General features: G+C 37.6%; 1 protein-coding gene across 1 annotated transcript; it reads left to right on the forward strand.

Moving 5' to 3' along the window:
* The first annotated feature begins 6,012 nt into the window (after positions 1-6,012).
* On the forward strand, positions 6,013-19,160 carry LOC149783992 (uncharacterized). The gene is made up of 3 exons (XM_089933187.1): positions 6,013-6,225; positions 13,747-13,999; positions 17,448-19,160. Exons 1-3 carry the CDS (start codon positions 6,205-6,207, stop codon positions 17,819-17,821), a joined length of 648 nt encoding a protein of 215 aa, XP_089789313.1. The 5' UTR covers positions 6,013-6,204; the 3' UTR covers positions 17,822-19,160.
* The last annotated feature ends 370 nt before the right edge of the window (positions 19,161-19,530 follow it).

The following is a 19,530-nucleotide window of genomic DNA, read 5'->3' on the forward strand; positions in this document are numbered from 1 at the left end:
TCATTTCTTCTCCTTTCTCCTCATCCGCTTGTTCCATACAAACTGTCCCGGGGGTTAAACAGGTCCACCAGCTTGTAACTTTTCACGATGCGTTTAAACTCGGAATCAGTTTTCAAACAGTGATCCTACTCGTGTTCCAACATCTCCACCACTTGGTATCCGTATTTTTTCTAACTGTAAGCGCCGTTGACAAGTGGCAGCGTACAAGTTTTCCATGGTCCGTTGTAAAAACTTATTTTTGGTTTCACGGTGAAACTAACATGTCCGACATCCGTGAAATAAGCAACCGTTAAACTCGTACACGATCTTAAGGTTTTCTAAGTCCCATCCATCCATATCTGTCAGAAGAAAAGCATTGGTCTTCAGAACCTAAAGCAAGACAACCTCAGAAGAAACGAAATTCAAGATACATTATATCATTGTCAAGAGACAGGACATTGTTCTTCAGACTGGCCTAACAGAAGCAGGAGAAAGAGAGTGATCCCTAACCGGAAGAAGACGAAGAACACAGACACGTCCAGAATGAGAAGAAAAGAAGACAAGAAGAAAGTCAGGAAAAAGAAAGAACAAACCTGTGTTATTGAAGAAATTCAAAAAGCGAAGAGAGTGAAAAGACAAAGAAGAAGCTAATGAACTTTTCAAAGCGATGTGTTGTTGCATTGGATTGTAACTCTTTATAGAGAACATAACAAAAATAGAAATGCAAGTGTCTCTTGGTTTTGATTTTTATAATTATAAGGACATACACTCATGCAATCACACACGTCCACCATGGACTTTGAGTTTTAATTCAATTTGTCAAACATTTAGTAATCCCGTTTCGATAGAGATGGGTGGCCTTGTGAAGGACTGTTGGGTGTTTGTTTTTTAAAAACAAGCTCAGGAACGTAAAGTAATGAGCTTTAACTGCCATATCCCTTTTCCAAGGCCAAGACCTACGTTTGGACCTGCTACTATTGATGTAGGCGTGTGGACGGGGTTGTACTGTTTGGCTTGGGAAGGTCTTTATCTTTTAAGTCGTATAAAAGAGGTCTGGTACATTTGATTCAGACTCCTTAACTCTGGGAAAATGTCTAAGAGTACTGTAACCGTTTTACTTGCACTGTCCTCCTTCTCTCCTAGGCTTTGTTTCTTCTCTGCTTCTTCTTCCTGTCGGTTTCTTCTTGTCTCTTCTTCTTCTCGCTGTTGCTGTTGAATGAGAAAGGCTTTATGTGCGTCCTTATGATGTTGCAAAAATTTCTTCAATTCTTCCTTCTGTCTCTGTTTAAAATAAATCCTCGACATACGGTGAAGAAAGAGAAGGTGGAGAAATTGCTGGTACCAGAACAAATTCTTGTGAAAAAGAGAGAAGTTCTACTAAATCCCGATTAAAATCGGTCTCTTCTGGATGTATGACCGTGTTAGCTTTGATACCACTGCTATGCCATCACTTCTCGTCTCCACGGCTGATGCACCCCAATTCACCGTCTTCTTAATTTTGCGTCATATTCTAACAAAAAAGCATCGATTTACTGCGCATTGACGCTAGCGCATCTATATAGGGAATGTGACGTCAGGGGCAGCTTTCTTCGGATAGGAAGACATACTCCGCATTCTGACGAAATTTCGTAACGCTTGCTTTTATTGGTGAAAGAACTCAGTTCGTTTCGATGCGCTCTTCCACTATAAATAACCGCAGTTCATTTCATTCTCTTTACCTGTTCTCGTCACAAGATTAGGATTAACGTATAATCGTCTATCTTCCTATCATCTCTGCTGTTCAACCCGGACTATTCCATGTATGTCAAATTACCACGGGCTATCACCCAGATGTTCAATTCAACTCTTGGAAACGAAGGATATATGTGGAGAGACAAGGCTGTCTGACGAGAATCTTAATCTACGGACCAGAGATCAGATGAAGTTTGAGGAAGAGAAAACGATACGTGATATGCTCTCTGTGTTAACTATGTAGTGTTAACATACAAACCAAAACCCCTTTTCAGGGCCACTTCATTGCCTGGAAAAGAATTACTCTCTGGCCTAAACATTCGTGTTGCGTGTTTGTGTATTTGTTTCTTTGTCTATGGCTATAAGCAGATATGTCCTGCCCCGCCAAGTGTAATATAAACTTATATATCCACAACGTTATAGCTTTTTATTCCACTGTCCCTGTTTCTCCCGAGGTCAGCCACTTGCAACATTGTTGCCAGTGTCCAGTACCATGACGTCACATATGTTTCATTTCCCTTTTCGCAACACAGTCCAAATACTTTTTGTCGTTCTATAGTCCCACCCATGTTAAAATTCACCATGTTAAGTTCCCCTTGTCGCCAAATTACAAAAACTATATTTTAACATTATAATTCAATTGTCGATAAAGTATCCCACTATACTACTGTCAACTCGTAGAAGACAAGGTAAACTTATGAAGTACGTGGAAATCCAACATGAAGATTTAATTTGGTGAATAACGAAACAATCTCTGATTTAGTACCATCTAGTACAATTAGAAACGACATAATAGCACATTATGTGTCTGAAAATGACCTTCAAAAACTGATTAGTGTCTTGGAAGGTTTAGATTATGGAGACCTTTAGTTTCAAAACTATTGGTTGTATGAGCATACATTGCTGCTAAAGCGATCAACCAGCAAATTATTGATTAAGAACGTTTAATAGTATAGAGAGACTAACATGCAGATCATAATATTGCAAGTTTTATAGAAAACAATGCCTCTATCTCCTCTAGCGCCAAACATTTATTAATTTACAGTTTCTTTTAGGAATTCTAAGGATGTCTGGAAGACATTAGAAGTGAATTTGTAATTTGTTTCTGTTATTTAATCAAACTATAACATAAAGTTTCTCGATAAAAGATGAAATACAATGATACAGACATATGTGACGTTTTGGGAAATCATTTCCGACGGTTACAATAACTTGTTTTTTTGTGTGTCAGAATTATGTTCTGTATTTTGTAATTGTGTCATAAGGAAATGTATGTAATACATTCACTTATAATACTGTAATTTTGTCCCAGTTTCCGATTATATGAATCGCTGATCTTTAAAGTGTCCACATATAATGAATTTCTTAATTGCCATTCACGTATTATTTTTCATCGGCTGGTAACAGGGTATTGTTTCCTTCACTGGTCAATATAAATGCCATTTCATTCGAATACATATATTCAAAGTTCTAGTCGGCATCATAGTGACGATAATAAGAAGCAATCGATCAAAGATATAAAGAATACAATACAAGAAGGTATTACTCATGTTACGTTTAGGCTGTTACAAAACGCAACAATCACAAGAGTGAAGACAACAAGCTTTGTAAAATTTAGCAAATAATTTATTTCCATAGAAAAACAAATTAAAAATGAGACAAAGAACTTACAGTTTTACGAATCAAATCCACAAATAATCCACAAATAATCCAAGAATTGAAACGTAGAGGTCCTAGTAATAAAAAGTCCTAATGAAACTATAAATAAAAGACTATGAGAAGTTCCTGTGTCCCTTAAATGTATAATATGGGATTGGCTGAAACACCCAAGAGTGATATAGAACCTTTCAACATGAATGGTTCATAATTGACCTTAATAAAATCACACTGGAGTTCATAAGACGCAACAAATGTATTGCTTTCAATACACGACCGTGACGTTGACCTCTTAGAAATAAGAGCTTATGTAATTGGTCTGTCTTGCTTCTGATGCTTATACTTCAATTTGTAGCTATCATAAATAAACAGAAAGAACGTGTGCTTTCTTCTTGCAACACGTACACGTAGGAATAGATAAGGACTTTTTTATTATTCGAAGCTTGATTTCTAAAAGAGATTTCGAATGGTTTGTATTAGGCTGAAATACTTTTCTGCCAGAAGACTGTTAAGACACCATATGAGCTAATACTCGTCAGCTGCATGTGCAACATTATCCAACGTTTCGACCTTATGTTCAGCAAGATTAGCTTTAAAGTCACTATGTTCTTGAACTCTTAAAGTAATACAATTAGTCTAAGACTTTCAAAATCTTGATCAACGTTCTTGGCTAAATATCGTCTGTCAAATAACTGCTTTCTTTCTCTTGAAAATTTGATATGAGTTTGTCCAGTTTTTTTATAATTTCTGAACTTTTGCCTATAAGCCTCAGGGACTAACTCATAGCACTTTAAGATGCATTCTGTCATGACATTATAGTCAGCACTCTACTGTGCTGACAGAGATGGATAGATATCTCATGCTTTGCCAAAAATGCACACTATAATAAACGAGAACAATGCTTCTATGTCTATTTCAAATTTTTAGCAACTATTATTTTTCAAAATAAGCTCTAGAAGGGGCAACAACATAATATTTTCACTGACATCACAACATGAATTTTCATGTGAAGTGGGAGTGTGTATTTCACTTAAAAGTTCTATTTATTTTATTCTAAAATGATATACCCTCTCTTCTCTCTCTCTCTTTGTATTTGCATTTCCATCTTGTTACATGTCTGCACATCACAATAACACTGAGCTGGGGTGGTCCCTTCAAACACTAGTGCGGTTTAGTATTCCGAAGACAATAAAAGGACTTTTCATAAAGATGAAATAGTTTTGAGACACTTACCCAGCAGGAATTACTGTGAAAAGCAATGTATAAGCATTTTGGTTTTAGTATTTTATGATTGTTATGACGTAGTTCATGATGTTAGAGATTCACGTTCAGTGTATGCATGTGTTAGTACAACTCGTGTTAAATCTCCATGTCTTAAATTCGATGATCCCGGTTCTATTGGGTAGACAATATCACCACTATAACGGACATTAACTGAAGCGATATTGAAACCTATCTACTTGACGCTCCGTGAATTTGGCATACATTTTGTAGTCCTCCGACTAACCACTTATTGCTGAGCGCCTAGCGATTCAGCTGTTATCACCACTTCTATAAGTCTAACCACCGGAGCGGTCATCATTTACCTTCAAATGGATATACTTATGTATTTGCGATTGCGCGCGCGCGTGTGTGTGTGTATGTATGTGTGTGTGTGTGTGTGTGTGTGTGTGTGAGAGAGAGAGAGAGAGAGAGAGAGAGAGAGAGAGAGAGAGAGATTTGTATTTATATGATTAGTTTGTGTGATTCGAACCAGAGACCTTGCTCTTAGCACTTAGGCCACCGGAGCGGTTGATATTCTTATATCAACATTGACACTTAAGAGTAAACATATTTCATATATCATACACTGTTAACTTCATTGTGTAGCAAATAAACTATGTGAATTCACAAAACTACTTGCTGATCTTTTGTGGACCCCACATATTAGTATAGGAAAGGAAAATCACACACAGTGCTGGAGAAAAGGAGAGTTACTATCCACAAATTACTAACATTAATCTGTGGTTGAGATTTTACTATTTTATATCAATATTCTGTTTTCTATTACCATCACATTCCTTGGTTTAAAGGATTGTCATTCCGCTAGATGATACAAATTAAGGCTAATAAAGCTTTCAAATAAGCTGATGTTATGAGGATAAGCTGCATTTTGAAATATGGTTAAATGATTGATAACCGATGTTCTGAAATTAAACTGATAGAAAAATAGCTACCAGTGTCTAAAGAAAACAGAATTGGTAATAGTAAAACAAGGCCGATTATACTACTATGCCAATAAAAAGGCTGTAGGTTACTCCATTTTAAGTAGAACAGTTATATGGAAGGTACATTAGTATAAGAATCTTATTAATTGGCAATCCGCCAATTCGGTACTTCATTAATCCCTATTAAAGATTACAGTTTTTCAATATGCACGTAACCTATGGTTTGGATGCTAATAATTCAAACTTGACCTATTTCGGAGACTTAGAAATTTCAACTTGTGTATTTTTGACGCATTAATTTAGGTTGTAGCCTCAGTATGAATTACTTTTATTTCGCCTTAGTGTACGTTCTTAGTAACTGTGCGCTCTCCGTAACAAATGTATTGTAAGTTCCAGTTATCGATATATACTACACTACTGTTTACACTTTATCGGCAAATATTATTAGATCGGAGTAAGGTAAGTATGAACGGGGCATAATTGGATCAAGATTATATTGATTTTAGACTATATTTGACGTTTACGATAGAGGAAGAGAAAATCTGTTACGACTTGGATAGACTCCATATCACATATCAGTGTTTGCTTGAGTAACCAATAGACTAGAATCGATTAGACGAAAGTTGAAAATATGGCAACTTGCACAGCAAAGGTAAGTGGACAGACTTTAATTGTTTTATTAGCAATTTCTTTGCTGCAATCATTGAAAAGTTTAATAATTTGGATGTTAATTAATCATGTACCATTCAGTAAGACCTTACCAGGCAGTATGCTCAGTGGTTTATTTCATGCTTTGGAATTATTTAAATTAAATAGCCAGATCGATAAACTTTGTAGTATAATATTAATTTGGGAAATGTTAAATCATAATTCCTCGGTGTAGTATATTTCCGTTTCTTACTTCGACTCGGAAACTACCTATCAGTCATACATAATTGGAAAGCGAAACACTTATACCAAAATCGATGATGAACAAATTTGTCTCACTGGTTGCTTGAAAGTATGATACAACTTACATAAAAACTAAACCAAACCAGCAACAAAAGCAAAAAATCTTAAACATCAGATCGCTCAACGAATAACGAACAGTTCCAGCTCAAACGTAAATAACTCTTGTGATTTAACTTTTGAAACTTCAGATTGTCCCTTTGGTTCCTGAGACACTGCAGTCAAAGGTCATATGACTTCAGTTTTATATTCTCATGAACCCTGTTGTTTTCACCACCCCACACTTTCGTCAACAACCCAAACCTAAGTTTATCATAACCCCTTCCTTATGACTCATACTGAAATCATTTTTTTAAACGTCTCGCTTCGCCTTCAGTCAAATAATTGCAATAGTGCTCACGTTTCAAGCGTGTATACAGCATGCTCACAATAAACTTGGTTACCCACGTGTTAAAAATGTATGGTCTTAACATAAGTAAGCGAAAAAGATAAATTAACTAGTTTAGAAAACATTCAACATATAATGTATTTCACTAGAATACAGATAGATAACTTAATTAAAAAAATTCCATTATTGTGAACTCAGTAGCAAATAATCCTGTAAGTTCTAGTTCAAGCCAAAAGTATAGTTTTCATTACAATTTTAAATATTAAATGAACAGATGTGCCAACAGCCATTACTTTTTGCGTTGAACAATCCAAAATGTCCTTGAAGAAATTCACAATAATAGAAAACTAGTGATTTATTCCGAATGGCAATAAACATTTTCTAATTCCAATAAATATTTTAAATAAATGATATCTCCCAAAGTATGTCTACATCCAACTGAACTTTAGAATAAAATAATTATGTTTACTATAAAATGATATAAAATCCTAAGACTCAATAGGATGACCAAGATTTGGTACATGCTTCCATCACATTAGACAACACCTTCTCTTCTGAAACGACCGCTCCGGTGGCATATTGGTTAGAGCGTCCTCATCGGAAGCGGAAGGTAGTGGGTTTGATCCCCGGCCGAGTCATACCAAAGACTTATAAAAATGGTACTAACAGCTGCCTCGCTTGGCGCTCAGCATTAAGAGGTTAGTGCTATGACCGATCGGCCTGGTGACAGGATAATCGGACCGGGTGGGACATCCTGCTCCATGTCTGCGACATGATTCCCCAGTGCTAAACATCACTATAAACTGTCACACTGCAGACATCGAAGCAATATAAAAACTTGTTAAAGCTACGTTAAAAATACAATTTGCACAACACACACTCTTCTGGAACATTCTGAGGTACGACCTCAAGCTAAAATAATATGTAATAAGTTGTTTAAAAATGACAAGTAAAATCTGCAAGCATGGACAAAAATTCAACAAACAACTTAGATATAAATAAGGCAAGTAAACTGTGCTAGTGAAAGACTGAAATTTAAAAGTCCAAATGACAAGTGTGTGTTATAAGAAGAGTTCAAGATTTGTGTGTGGTGTTGCAGCAGTAGATATAAACCTTGTACTTAAGACTCATATTGTTGTTTTACTGAGCTGGAAAATGAATATTTCAGGACACTTATTGTGTATTAATTTAGCGACAAAATTCAATTTGTATTAATTTAGTAAATTAACACACTATTTATATATAAATAGTGTAATATATAAACATATCCTGTATTAATTTAGCAAATGAGTACACTTTCAAAGGCAAAAACCATTGAGAATATGACATGTTTTATATGCTTACAGATATTAAACGTTTAGTGCATATCTGATGAGGGATATTAGTGAAGTTAAGTACAATAATACTAAATTTAATTAGATAATTGTTCAATAATATTATATCAACGTTTGGGCATACCATATCTTTTGTGATCACTACTGTTGCAGGACATAGTTAACATGAAGCTCCCTCTTTTGAAGTTTGCATTGATTATGGACATGCAAAATAATGGTAAGAACGTGAGAAACTGATTCATATAGAAATCTGTCTGTCTGAATATTGTAGGAATGAAGGGAATGCATACCGTATTATGGCACAAATGGACTTGTTTTCCTTTCATGCAAAATGTATATCGATGCAATCTACTAATCAGAATATTTAAGTCGACTCTTTCGGCGTTTTTATTCTGTCACATGTATGTACTTATTGGAAGGAAAGAGAACATGTGAAATGTAGTATTTTGCATCTTTGTTTTAATCCGCAACTATTAATGGCAGGCTTTTTTAAAAACTGATTAAGCCAGAGATCACGATTGTGCGCAGATGTGCTCATTGCATCGTTGAGTAATGAGTATTCTTAAAAACGGAGTCTATGATGTTGTGTAAAAACTTAGTCATGTCAAAACGTTGGTTGCGAAGCAATGTGTGCAGTTTTACTCAGACCGTAGTAGGGACTGATTGGGATAGTGTTATGGGCTGACGGGGATAGCGTTATGGGTTGATTGGTATATTACTATGGGCTTATTGAGATGTTGTTACGGGCTGATTGGGATGGTGTTATGGGATGATTGGGATGGTGTTATGGGATGATTGGGATGCTATTATAATCTGATTTGGATAATGGTATGGGCTGATTGGGATAGTGATATGTGATGATTGAGATGTTGTTACGTGCAGATTGGGATAGTGTTATGAGCTAATTGGGATGTTGTTATGGGTTGATTGGGATAGTGTTATGGGCTAATTGGGATGGTGTTATGGGCTGATTGGGATGGTGTAAGGGCTGATTGGGATGCTATTGGGGTCTGATTAGGATAATGTTAAGGGTTGATTGGGATAGTGATATGGGCTGATTGGGATGTTGTTATGAGTTGATTGGGATAGTGTTATCGGCTGATAATGATACAATTATGGGCTAAGAGCACACTTAGAGCATGTACATCTATAACAGGCATATAGTATAGCACATACGTTTACCTCTGACCACCCCAAAACAAATATAATAAATAAACACAAATAACAAATAGAGTTTTCGTTCGGATAAAAGAAAGGCCTCCTTAGGATAATACTTCTTTGGCTCAGAATGGTCACAATTAGCTTCAGTTACAAACTCACGGCATTGATACACCCGAAAAAGAGATAGCAAATATCAACGCCTGATGTAAGCCAAAACGGTTTGGCAAATCTACCGGGAAAATACAAAACCGTTAAGAACACGACAATAAGAAAATAATACATAGTAGAAAAATACACCCACAAGGAGAAAGACAAGTTTTGAAGCAGGCAATATCCATTATCCCCAACAATGAAGGCCTTTACTTGCTCGGAGACTTCAATGCTATTTTGGGAGCTGACCGTGAGGCCTGGTCCACCTATCTCGGCTTTTACGAGAATGGTCAGCGACTGCTAGAGATGTGCTGCTCCCACAGCCTATGTGTGACAAACACTTTCTTCAAATGCAAGGAGATCCACCAGGTGTCATGGAGACACCCACGTTCACGCCACTGGCACCAGATAGACCTCGTCACCACCAGACGTGCGGAACTGGCCATTGTCCTAATTTTCCGCAGCTACCACAGTGCCGACTGCGACACGCACCATTCCCTCGTGGCCAGAAAGGTGCGAATATTACACAAGAAGCTGCACCACGCCAAGAAGATGGGTCACCCACGCATCAACACCTGCTGTGAAAGCAGCCCAGAGAAAACACGGCAGTTCATCAGCAAACTGCAGAAAGCCCTCACCAAAGGGACACCTAATGACACCATTGACTCCAAGTGGTCCCATCTCCGTGACTCTGTGCACAATTCAGCCATCACAGCTTACTGGTATGTCGACTGGTATGAGGCAAACTGGGAGGAGATAGAACCCGTGACAGAGGCAAAGAGGAAAGCCCTCCTGGTATACAAGGCTGCACCTAGCCCCAGAACACTAAAAGCCCTTAGGATAGCACGGAAGAACGCTGAGAAGACCGCCTGACGCTGTGCCAACACCTACTGGCTGAACATTTGCAACAGTATACAGACAGCTGCCGACACCGGGGATGCAAGAGGAATGTGTGATGGTATCAAAAAGGCGACAGGCCCCCCACCCGCATCTACAAGAAAGTCACACTCAAGTGCAAGACGGGCGAAGTCATCACAGACCAGGGGAAAAAACTGCAGCGTTGGGTTGAGCACTATCGCGAGCTATGTGCAACCCAAAAACAATGTCACTAACACTGCCCTGGAGGCCATTCTAGACCTGCCTGTCATGGAGGAGCTAGACACACAGCCCACACTGGAACAGCTCGGAAAAGCCATATATTGCCTTGCCTGTCGAAAGGCTCCTGGAAGCGACGATATTCCGCCTGAATGGCTCAAGAGCGGGAAACCAACACTGATCCAGACGCTACATATACTCCTCTGCCTCTGCTGGGAACAGGGATACATCCCACAGGACATGCGTGACGCGAACATCGTCCATTTGTACAAAAACAAAGGAGACCGTAGAGACTGCAACAACTACCGCGACATCTCCCTCCTCAGCATCGTCGGAAAGGCTTTCGCCCGTGTTGCCTTGGCGCGCTTGCAGATCCTAGCCTCCCGCGTCTATCCAGAGTCCCAGATTATATTTAAAACGGGCAGTTCAACTGTATACATTATCTTCTCCCTACGTCAGCTGCATGAGAAGTGTAGCGAGCAGCAGATGCCCCTCTACATTGCATTCATAGACCTGACGAAGGCGTTTGACCTGGTTAGCCGGAGTGAACTCTTCAGACTCCTGCAGAAGATCGGGTGCCCCCTCCCCCCCCCCGTCCGCATCTGCATGCTGTCCTCATGTCATTTAACGAGAACATGCACAGTACAGTGTGCTTTAATGGCGTAACATCGGAAGCCTTCCCAGTCATCAGCGGAATCAAACACGGTTGTGTCCTGGCGCCGACGCTCTTTGCCATTTCTTCTCCATGCTTCTCCACTACGCCTTCATGGACTTCAGCGAGGGAGTGTACATCCATACCAGGGCTGACGGCAAGCTGTTCAAGATCGGCCGTCTCCGTGCTAAGACTAAAGTCACAGAGGTACTCATCCGTGAATTGCTCTTCGCCGACGATGCAGCCTTGACATCACACACGAAAGATGGACTACAGCAGCTGGTATGCTGCCTCTCCCACTCTTGTAAGGCATTTGGACTGACAATCAGTTTGAAGAAAACGAACGTTATGGAGCAGGACGCAGACTCCCCTCCCTCTGTCACCATCGAGGGGTACAACTTGGAAGTTCTCGAGAACTTCACATACATCGGGTCCAACATCTAGAGCACACTCTCACTTGATTCAGAGGTGAACGGCAGGATTGCCAAGGCAGCAGCAGTGATGGCCAGACATAACCAGAGGGTCTGGAACAACTCCAGCCTCACCTAGAAGACCACACTGCGTGTCTACCAAGCCTGTGTGCTCAGCTAACTCCTCTACAGCAGCGAAACTTGGACCACCTACGCAAGACACGAGAGGAAACTCAACAACTTCCACCTGAGATGTCTGCGGAGCATTATGCACAACCAGTGGCAGGACAAAGTACCCAACACAGAGGTTTTAGAACGCGCCAATATGAACAGCATGTTCTCCATTCTCAGCGAGAGGCGCCTTCTCTGGCTCCGCCATGTCAAGAAAATGGACCCGCATTCCTAAGGATCTGTTATATTGGGAGTTAGCAGAAGGTGCACGACGCACTTGACGACCACATCTGTGCTACAAAGACGTTTGCAAGAAGGATATGAAGACAGCAAACATCAATGTCAACGACTGGGAGAGCTGTGCAAACAACCGATCCAGCTAGCGTCTGTAAGGCACGGAGTTCAAAAAGCAGAGGAAGACAGAAAAATAAAACAACTGAAACTACAGCTAGAAAGAAGGATAAACAAAAGCTTACTCTGGAGCTACACCATCGTCTCCCGTAGACGGAAGGATGCCAAGAAAACCAAGGAAACGACGTCAATTATAGATGACAAAGTCCAAATCATTTCAACGGTATTTTGAAACAACATCTGTTAGTGTAATGTACAAGTTAACACAAGCATTTGCCTATGAAATGACAACAAAGCATTGGTGGAACAATGGTTTGTATATAATAATACAGACATTCAAAGAAAGGTGATTTGTTCAAACATACATATTGTTCTGTAACTATAGAACAATTATATTTTTGAAAGTATGTCAGCAAAATGTGTTGTAAATAGTCGCATAGATGTTCATAAATCCTGTTCTGTACCTTGACCCTTTAACCCTTTCATTCATGCTAGCATTCATAGAAAGTAAATTTGGATTGTAATTTCTTACTTTTATGTGCCTCAGTTTTAGATTTTGAACCAGTGAATACAGAAAGGAGTGCTATAGCATTCTAAAAAAGAAATCCTGTGCTGATTAATCCCAAAAAGAGACTTTCTAATTGTTTGCACATATGAGCGTTACAGAAGAGAAAATCATTAATTGATATTTGTGGATGGGAAACACAGCAATCTGATAAAACTTGAGATCTGATGGATGTTTAAACAAGGTCATGCTATGTTGACTTTTTGATTCACTCATAGAGTCTTGAATTGAAACTTGTCATTCACTTCAAATTGGCACTAATGATAACTCTTATCAACAATAATACAGTGTGATGTGATGTCATTTGGATTTTTAACGTAGCTTTAACAATTTTTCAGTCATATCGCTACGATGTCTGCTATGTGGCAGTTTATAGTGATGTCTAGCACTGGGCCATCATGCCGCAGACATGTAGCATGATGTCCCACCCAGTCACATTATCCTGACACCGGGCCGACCAGTCCTAACACTATCCTCTTAATGCTGACAGCCAACCGAGGCAGCTTTTAGTACCGTTTTTGTAAGTCTTTGGTATGACTCGGCCGGGGATCGAACCCACGACCTCCCGCATCCAAACAAAAATACAAACTTTATCTGGTGGCCTGCAATTTCTAAATGGACCAGGCATAGTGGCAAAACCAGAAATACCGTTGTGGTTGGAGTGGGTCAAAAACATTGAATATGTAAGGTAAATTGATATGTAGCCCAACCAGGATCCACCCAACAAAAATTTGAAAGTTCCCCAATACATAAACATTGTTACTACTTCCAGATCTCCATTTCATTAGCTTTTTCTAAGAAGTGAATGGGTAACAGCTCTTTTTCAGGCAAGTTTTACATGTCTGATCCATTTCTACTTTATAATTTACCACTGTCATTCTTGTTAATAAGTACATTATGTTTGCTTCATTCATGGTCACTGTAAAATCTGCATATCTCATATCACAGGTGATCAAGCCAGAACTACCAGAACAACCACCAGAATTATTCCAGAAATCTGAATTTACAGACATCACTCTCATAGTGGAAGGAAAAGAGCTGCACTTTGCCAAACATCCATTAATGGCAGGATCTACAGTGTTTGCCAATATGATTAAAGGCAGCGAAGACAAATCAAGACTGGTATTGGAGGATGTACCTTACTATGACATGATTATGTTCCTAGAATGTCATCATCCAAAAACGTTACGGTTCATTACAGGTAATTAAATTGCATGTTACAGTAGGGATGCATGAGAATTTAGAAAATATCATCCATCACCCTGGAGGTGGGTGAATGGTGGTGGATATGTGCTATGTTTTGATGGCACAGTAATGAAAGGAGAGTGGAGAGAATCTTGCTTCGCTTTCATTGAAGTGTCATAACATTTCTGTTAAGTAGGATGCATACAAATCATTTTGTACTACAAATATTATGAGAGAAAATTTGAATTTTTAATGTAACAAAATACCAAGTAATGTAATGTGCACTGTGCAAGCATGAAATGTTCGGGAATAACATCCATATTTATGCAGATATTATATGGGAGCAATACTTTGATGTAAGGATTTATTCAGAATATAATCAATAAATTCGTTTACATTATCAAGTAATATTCTAGGATTGTACAAATCAGAAAAATTAAAGAAAGATATTCATTGCATACATTGTCTGTACCCCACATAACATTGAACATACATTCATGGTGTCTTAGAGCTTTTAACACTTAACATACACAAACACACACAACACACACATATGAATATTGAATGTTTTATGGAGGGCTGAAGATATTCCACTTTTTTCTTACTTGATCACCAGAGAAGTAAAATTAAATTTCACTTCCCAGAACAAAATAAACTTAACCGAAGAAAAGTTTAAATCGCAAAGTTCTTTTTTAACAGTAAAACATAAGTTTCCACAAGTGATCAGAAAGACAGAAAAATACATGAATAGTAATAGTAATAAAATAGTAATAGTAATAAATATAATGGTAATAACAATCATCATTATATACCAATCTTTGAGGTGTTCTTATTGGAAACAAGCCAGAGATTGTATCATGTTCCAACATCAGATTACCATATATTGCAGTACCAACATAGCATTACAAAACCTGGGACAACAGGGATCTCAGAGATGGCAAAATGCACATAAGTGGGCATGCCTTTTATTTATGGATGCATTAAAATGACAACAGCTCGGTCATCCATTTCTAAACGTGAGCAGCAATCTTGAAGTGTGCCAGCTATTGAATAATGTGATTTTAATGGGATTAAAGGACGTTAGAATAGGTTTGATCTTAGCAATGATAATATAATGAATGTTAATCGACTGTCGATGCCAGTTTACGATACGTTTGATCAAAAGAATGATTACATCGTCATGCATGTGTGCTTTGACATCGCTTTGATAAGTTTTGCTTGGCAGCTTTAATCTGTCATATTGAAAATCCTTACTCACCCTTTTAACACGTTCTTGCTATCGCATACTGTATTTCAATGTATAGTGCAAAGATTTGGCAATATATTTTGTATGTAAGATGTGTTTGACTCACGTAATAATGATCATATATCATTACAAAAGTCAGCTGTTATTCAGTATAATGTGGAAATGTACCTTTGATATCAAGGACTATCATGTGTACTGATCCGATGGCAACTATACATAATTGCTTTTCTGCCAAGCAAAAGGCTGTAGATAAACCACCCTAATATAATAGATGCATCTGTAAAATGTGTATAAAATTCAAATTCAAGGTGATAAATGTTATTGTTGTAGTTGTAGGGTTTAACGCCATTTTTCAGCACACTATAGGCTATACATGGCGGCTAATATTAATGGTGCAGGAAGAACCCGGGGAATCAACGGGAAGAACCACCTACCCTCGAGAGGCTACTGGCAAGCTTTCTCACATTCCCACTTTGGCCGCATCCGAGACTCGAACCTACGCAGACAGAGCTGAGATGGCAGTGATCCGTAACGGAGAACGCTTTAGACCAATCGGCCACTTGGGGCCTCAGTAATAAATGCAAAATCCTAAACGAACTCGGTAAGTGTTTGCATTAATTCCATTCCCGCAAACATTCTGGGATCTTCTTGGGTGATATCCTTACACAGCTTCTGTCTCATAGGGTTTAAGTCGATACATTTCACAAGAATGAATTCCGCAAGTCATGTGGTTACGGGTCGCCTTTCAAGTGGCGCAAATGAGTCAGAAATTGTTGCCCAATATGCATTTAGTACAATTACTTCTCCTTTCTTTGACTTGTTATATATGAGGAACGGAACTGTCCAATGGTGGGTTTGATGTTCTAAAGTGTATTTGTAGATTTTTCATTTCAAATATCTTGCCAAATATCATCTAATTGGTCATGTAAACAATATGTAATGTGACTGTAAATTCAGCATATGGAATCTTCCATTCGGACATGGGTGAATGCATGACAGCTTTTGGCTCTCTTAGAAGCCGTTCCATTGCACTTTACAGTAATGTGACCTGGCAAATAACAACCGAATAATGTCCATATTTGTATGAGCACATTGTATGTTTATGTAATATATTGCTATGAGGTTTAAGATTATGCTACCATTTTTATATGGAAAAAGAAATCCACAACATGATGTAATTTGTTGTCTGAGAGCTTTCGTGTAATTTAAAACTTCTTGTTTGGCTTTGTCTGCTAACTAGCTCAAGATAGTGATAGTGGTGTTGCAATGTCAGCTCCGATTTAATCTATATTTTTCAAAATGTCATTATCCAAGGATGTACGGTCATGATATGAAACTCTGATTTCCTTCAATTTGCTCTGAAAACGGGAGATTTGTTAATGACTTATTATAACTGTGGAAAGATCAAAGAAATGATGTGACTCAGTATTGTTCGCCTAATTCGTCTTTGTAAATCGAATGAGGCACAATTGATCAGCACTAGCGGCAGAGCTAAGTTTCATTGCAGAATGGTTAGTATGTCAGGGATTTATTATTTTTCTATTGAAGCGGAAACTCCTAATCTGCCCAGTGGGTTCTTTAATGGAATCTTCACAGTTTCTATATTGCCCTGTTTTTTGCTTCTTTTTTTCTTTTGAAGATATTTGAAATACTACATTCTTGAGATTCGTCCAGATAAGGTATCTTTCCAGAACTGTGCATTCTTGAGATTCGAAAGACCCACTGTCCAGACAATGTGTTTTTCTAGATCAGCAAGCTGCTAAATCGCTTTCTGCAAATAATATATAAAGCTACTTTGTGTGTATGAATATCTTTGACATGTCATATATATGTATATATGATATGTCATGTATACACTTGACATGTATATTTAATGATGACGAATTAAAGGTAGAAAGCATCTCGGAACTTACTTATCCTAACTTGATTCCGTCAAAGAAATTCACAACCACATGTACTCTACTAAATCTCTTTCATTCTGAAAATTATTGATGTTGTCAACTTTATTTACTGAGAGATAATGTTATCATAGTAGAGTTCTTACGTTTTTTTTACGAGTCCCATGTAAATATGAAAACTACCAGGTTTTGTTAGCAATGGCTTTATCTCTACGCAACTAATTTATTTTTGTTATTATTGTGTCCTGGTGAAAGTTACTCAGAAGTAATGATCAATACTGATGACTAAAATGCTGTATGAGTTTGTTTTTGTTTTTCAGATGAAAACTTGGAACAGGAGGGAAGGATTGCTCACAGATTTAAGCACGAAGGAATTCTGTATCAATGTGAGGAATATATTGTAGAACGGTTCAATCAAAAATCGTATTTTAATGATGGAATGTACCCCAATTTTTTTTTCCATCTGAAAGTTGCAGATAAATGTAAAGTGAAAAAGGCAGCCCAAGCCGGAGTGTTGTCAGAGAGTGTCGAAAAAACCTGTTTTAGCGCGAACAACAAGGATGGCACAAATAAAGGCTATGAAAATGACAAAGATTTCATGGAGTTATCATCAGATACAAAATTTCAATTACTAAGCAGACGTGTGAAGAGCATAGAATTCAGACCCATTAAGAGATACTTTCTACTGCAATAATCCACATCAAGTTTTCCGGGCATTGTCGTTATCAAAATGTTTTTTCCCCTCAGTAGACTTGCATGATGGTAAAAGGTTGAGATCTCATTAGTTTTAGATTTATAAATAAAATCCTCACTTGCATGACCCTTTAGGAACTGACCATCGTTGGAGGAGCAGATTTCCTATTTCAACTTAGATACAGGGTTTTGATGCTTGGGATTTAATTGTGACTCATTTCTGAAGCATGTAAATTAAAACCTGTGCATTTCATGATGTCCAGTGATTGGGACTCGAACTTCAGTCTTAATTAACATTGATTCACCTCTGATATAATTTCCTACTGAGTGTATGCAGTACCAAAAATAATTATTTTTTGTATAAATGATCAACATTAGCTAGATAACAGTTTATGCTTTGTCAGTTAATGAATGTCACACCTATGTAAAAAAAGAATACAAACTTGGCGTAGCTAACAGTCTCTTATGTAACGTTTATATGTGCATAACTGAACCTGGGTTGCATTGTTTCTAGATTATCTTTGACGATTGTGATGGAGGAAAAGGAAATCGGATTTATTTGATTGGATTAATTTATGATGCATCTAGGAACTATCATGTCACATTGTCCATCAGTCGAAAGCTTTGATGCACATAAAGGTTTTTGTAATGAGTAAACAAATAGGTGAAAATAAATAAATGACATACCTACATGGTATACAAAGTCACCAAATGTGATGTTTACAAAACTGGATATACATTTGTCATATTATTTGATGAATTATTTTGACGCATGACGGTCAGATTGATTTGGCATGGCATACGAATGAGTCATTTCAATCAAATGTATCTTCCATAGCTGTATTGGTCCACGTTTGTATTTAAAATGATGTTAGAAGTAAATACAATTTGTTGAAATAATAACAATATAATACAAGTGACAAGAGTCAAATTGTACTTTGGTATACAAATATGTTGTGAACTATGAGATACGTTTTCCGAGTTGTATGATATATAGAATTAAACCTCCTTTTTACAACATCGAAGGAATAACATTTTCTTCCATTTGGTAGCCTTACTGTTTTAATCCCTTTCTCACCGTTACTTTGGGCATATTTAAATCATCTGTAAATACGTACCCGGTGGCCAGAATGACTCGAAAACGAATTGAGTTATGAAGCGATACATTATGTATCATGATATTTTGCTTCATACATTTCAAAGCAAAGGTTAAGTCATACAAGCAGTTGTTCTCTTCTTGGCATTGGTTCTAAGTCTGTAATTGAAATGATTTTATTTTTAAATGTTGTAAAATTGAATGAATAAGAACAATATTTTAAGAAAGAAATGAGGCATATATAGAGAAACCTCTTGCAAGACATAGACGATTTCCTAGAGGTCTAGACTTGTCACTACAATATCCCAGCATCAATGCGAAACATCTGGTAATGACAATTGTATGTTAAACCAATCAATAAAAGCCTATGTCAAATGATTTCCATAATGAAATATAGTGGAATTCATTCTCTGGTTACTGAATAGACAATGCAGGATATGTAAGTAATAACTTCAAAATATCAAATTTAACTATCACCTAATCAAAGGAAAATAAAACAAGTGTTTGATACAGAATAATAATGTGATTATTAGATCATTATTTCATTAGTTCCAATCTGAAACACAAGTCATATCTGTATGATCCTCAACTCCAAACTAGCTCTTAGAGAATGG

This window comes from Sinohyriopsis cumingii, chromosome 14, assembly GCF_028554795.1.
Source record: "Sinohyriopsis cumingii isolate HCF-2022 chromosome 14, ASM2855479v2, whole genome shotgun sequence".
NCBI lineage: Eukaryota > Metazoa > Mollusca > Bivalvia > Unionida > Unionidae > Sinohyriopsis > Sinohyriopsis cumingii.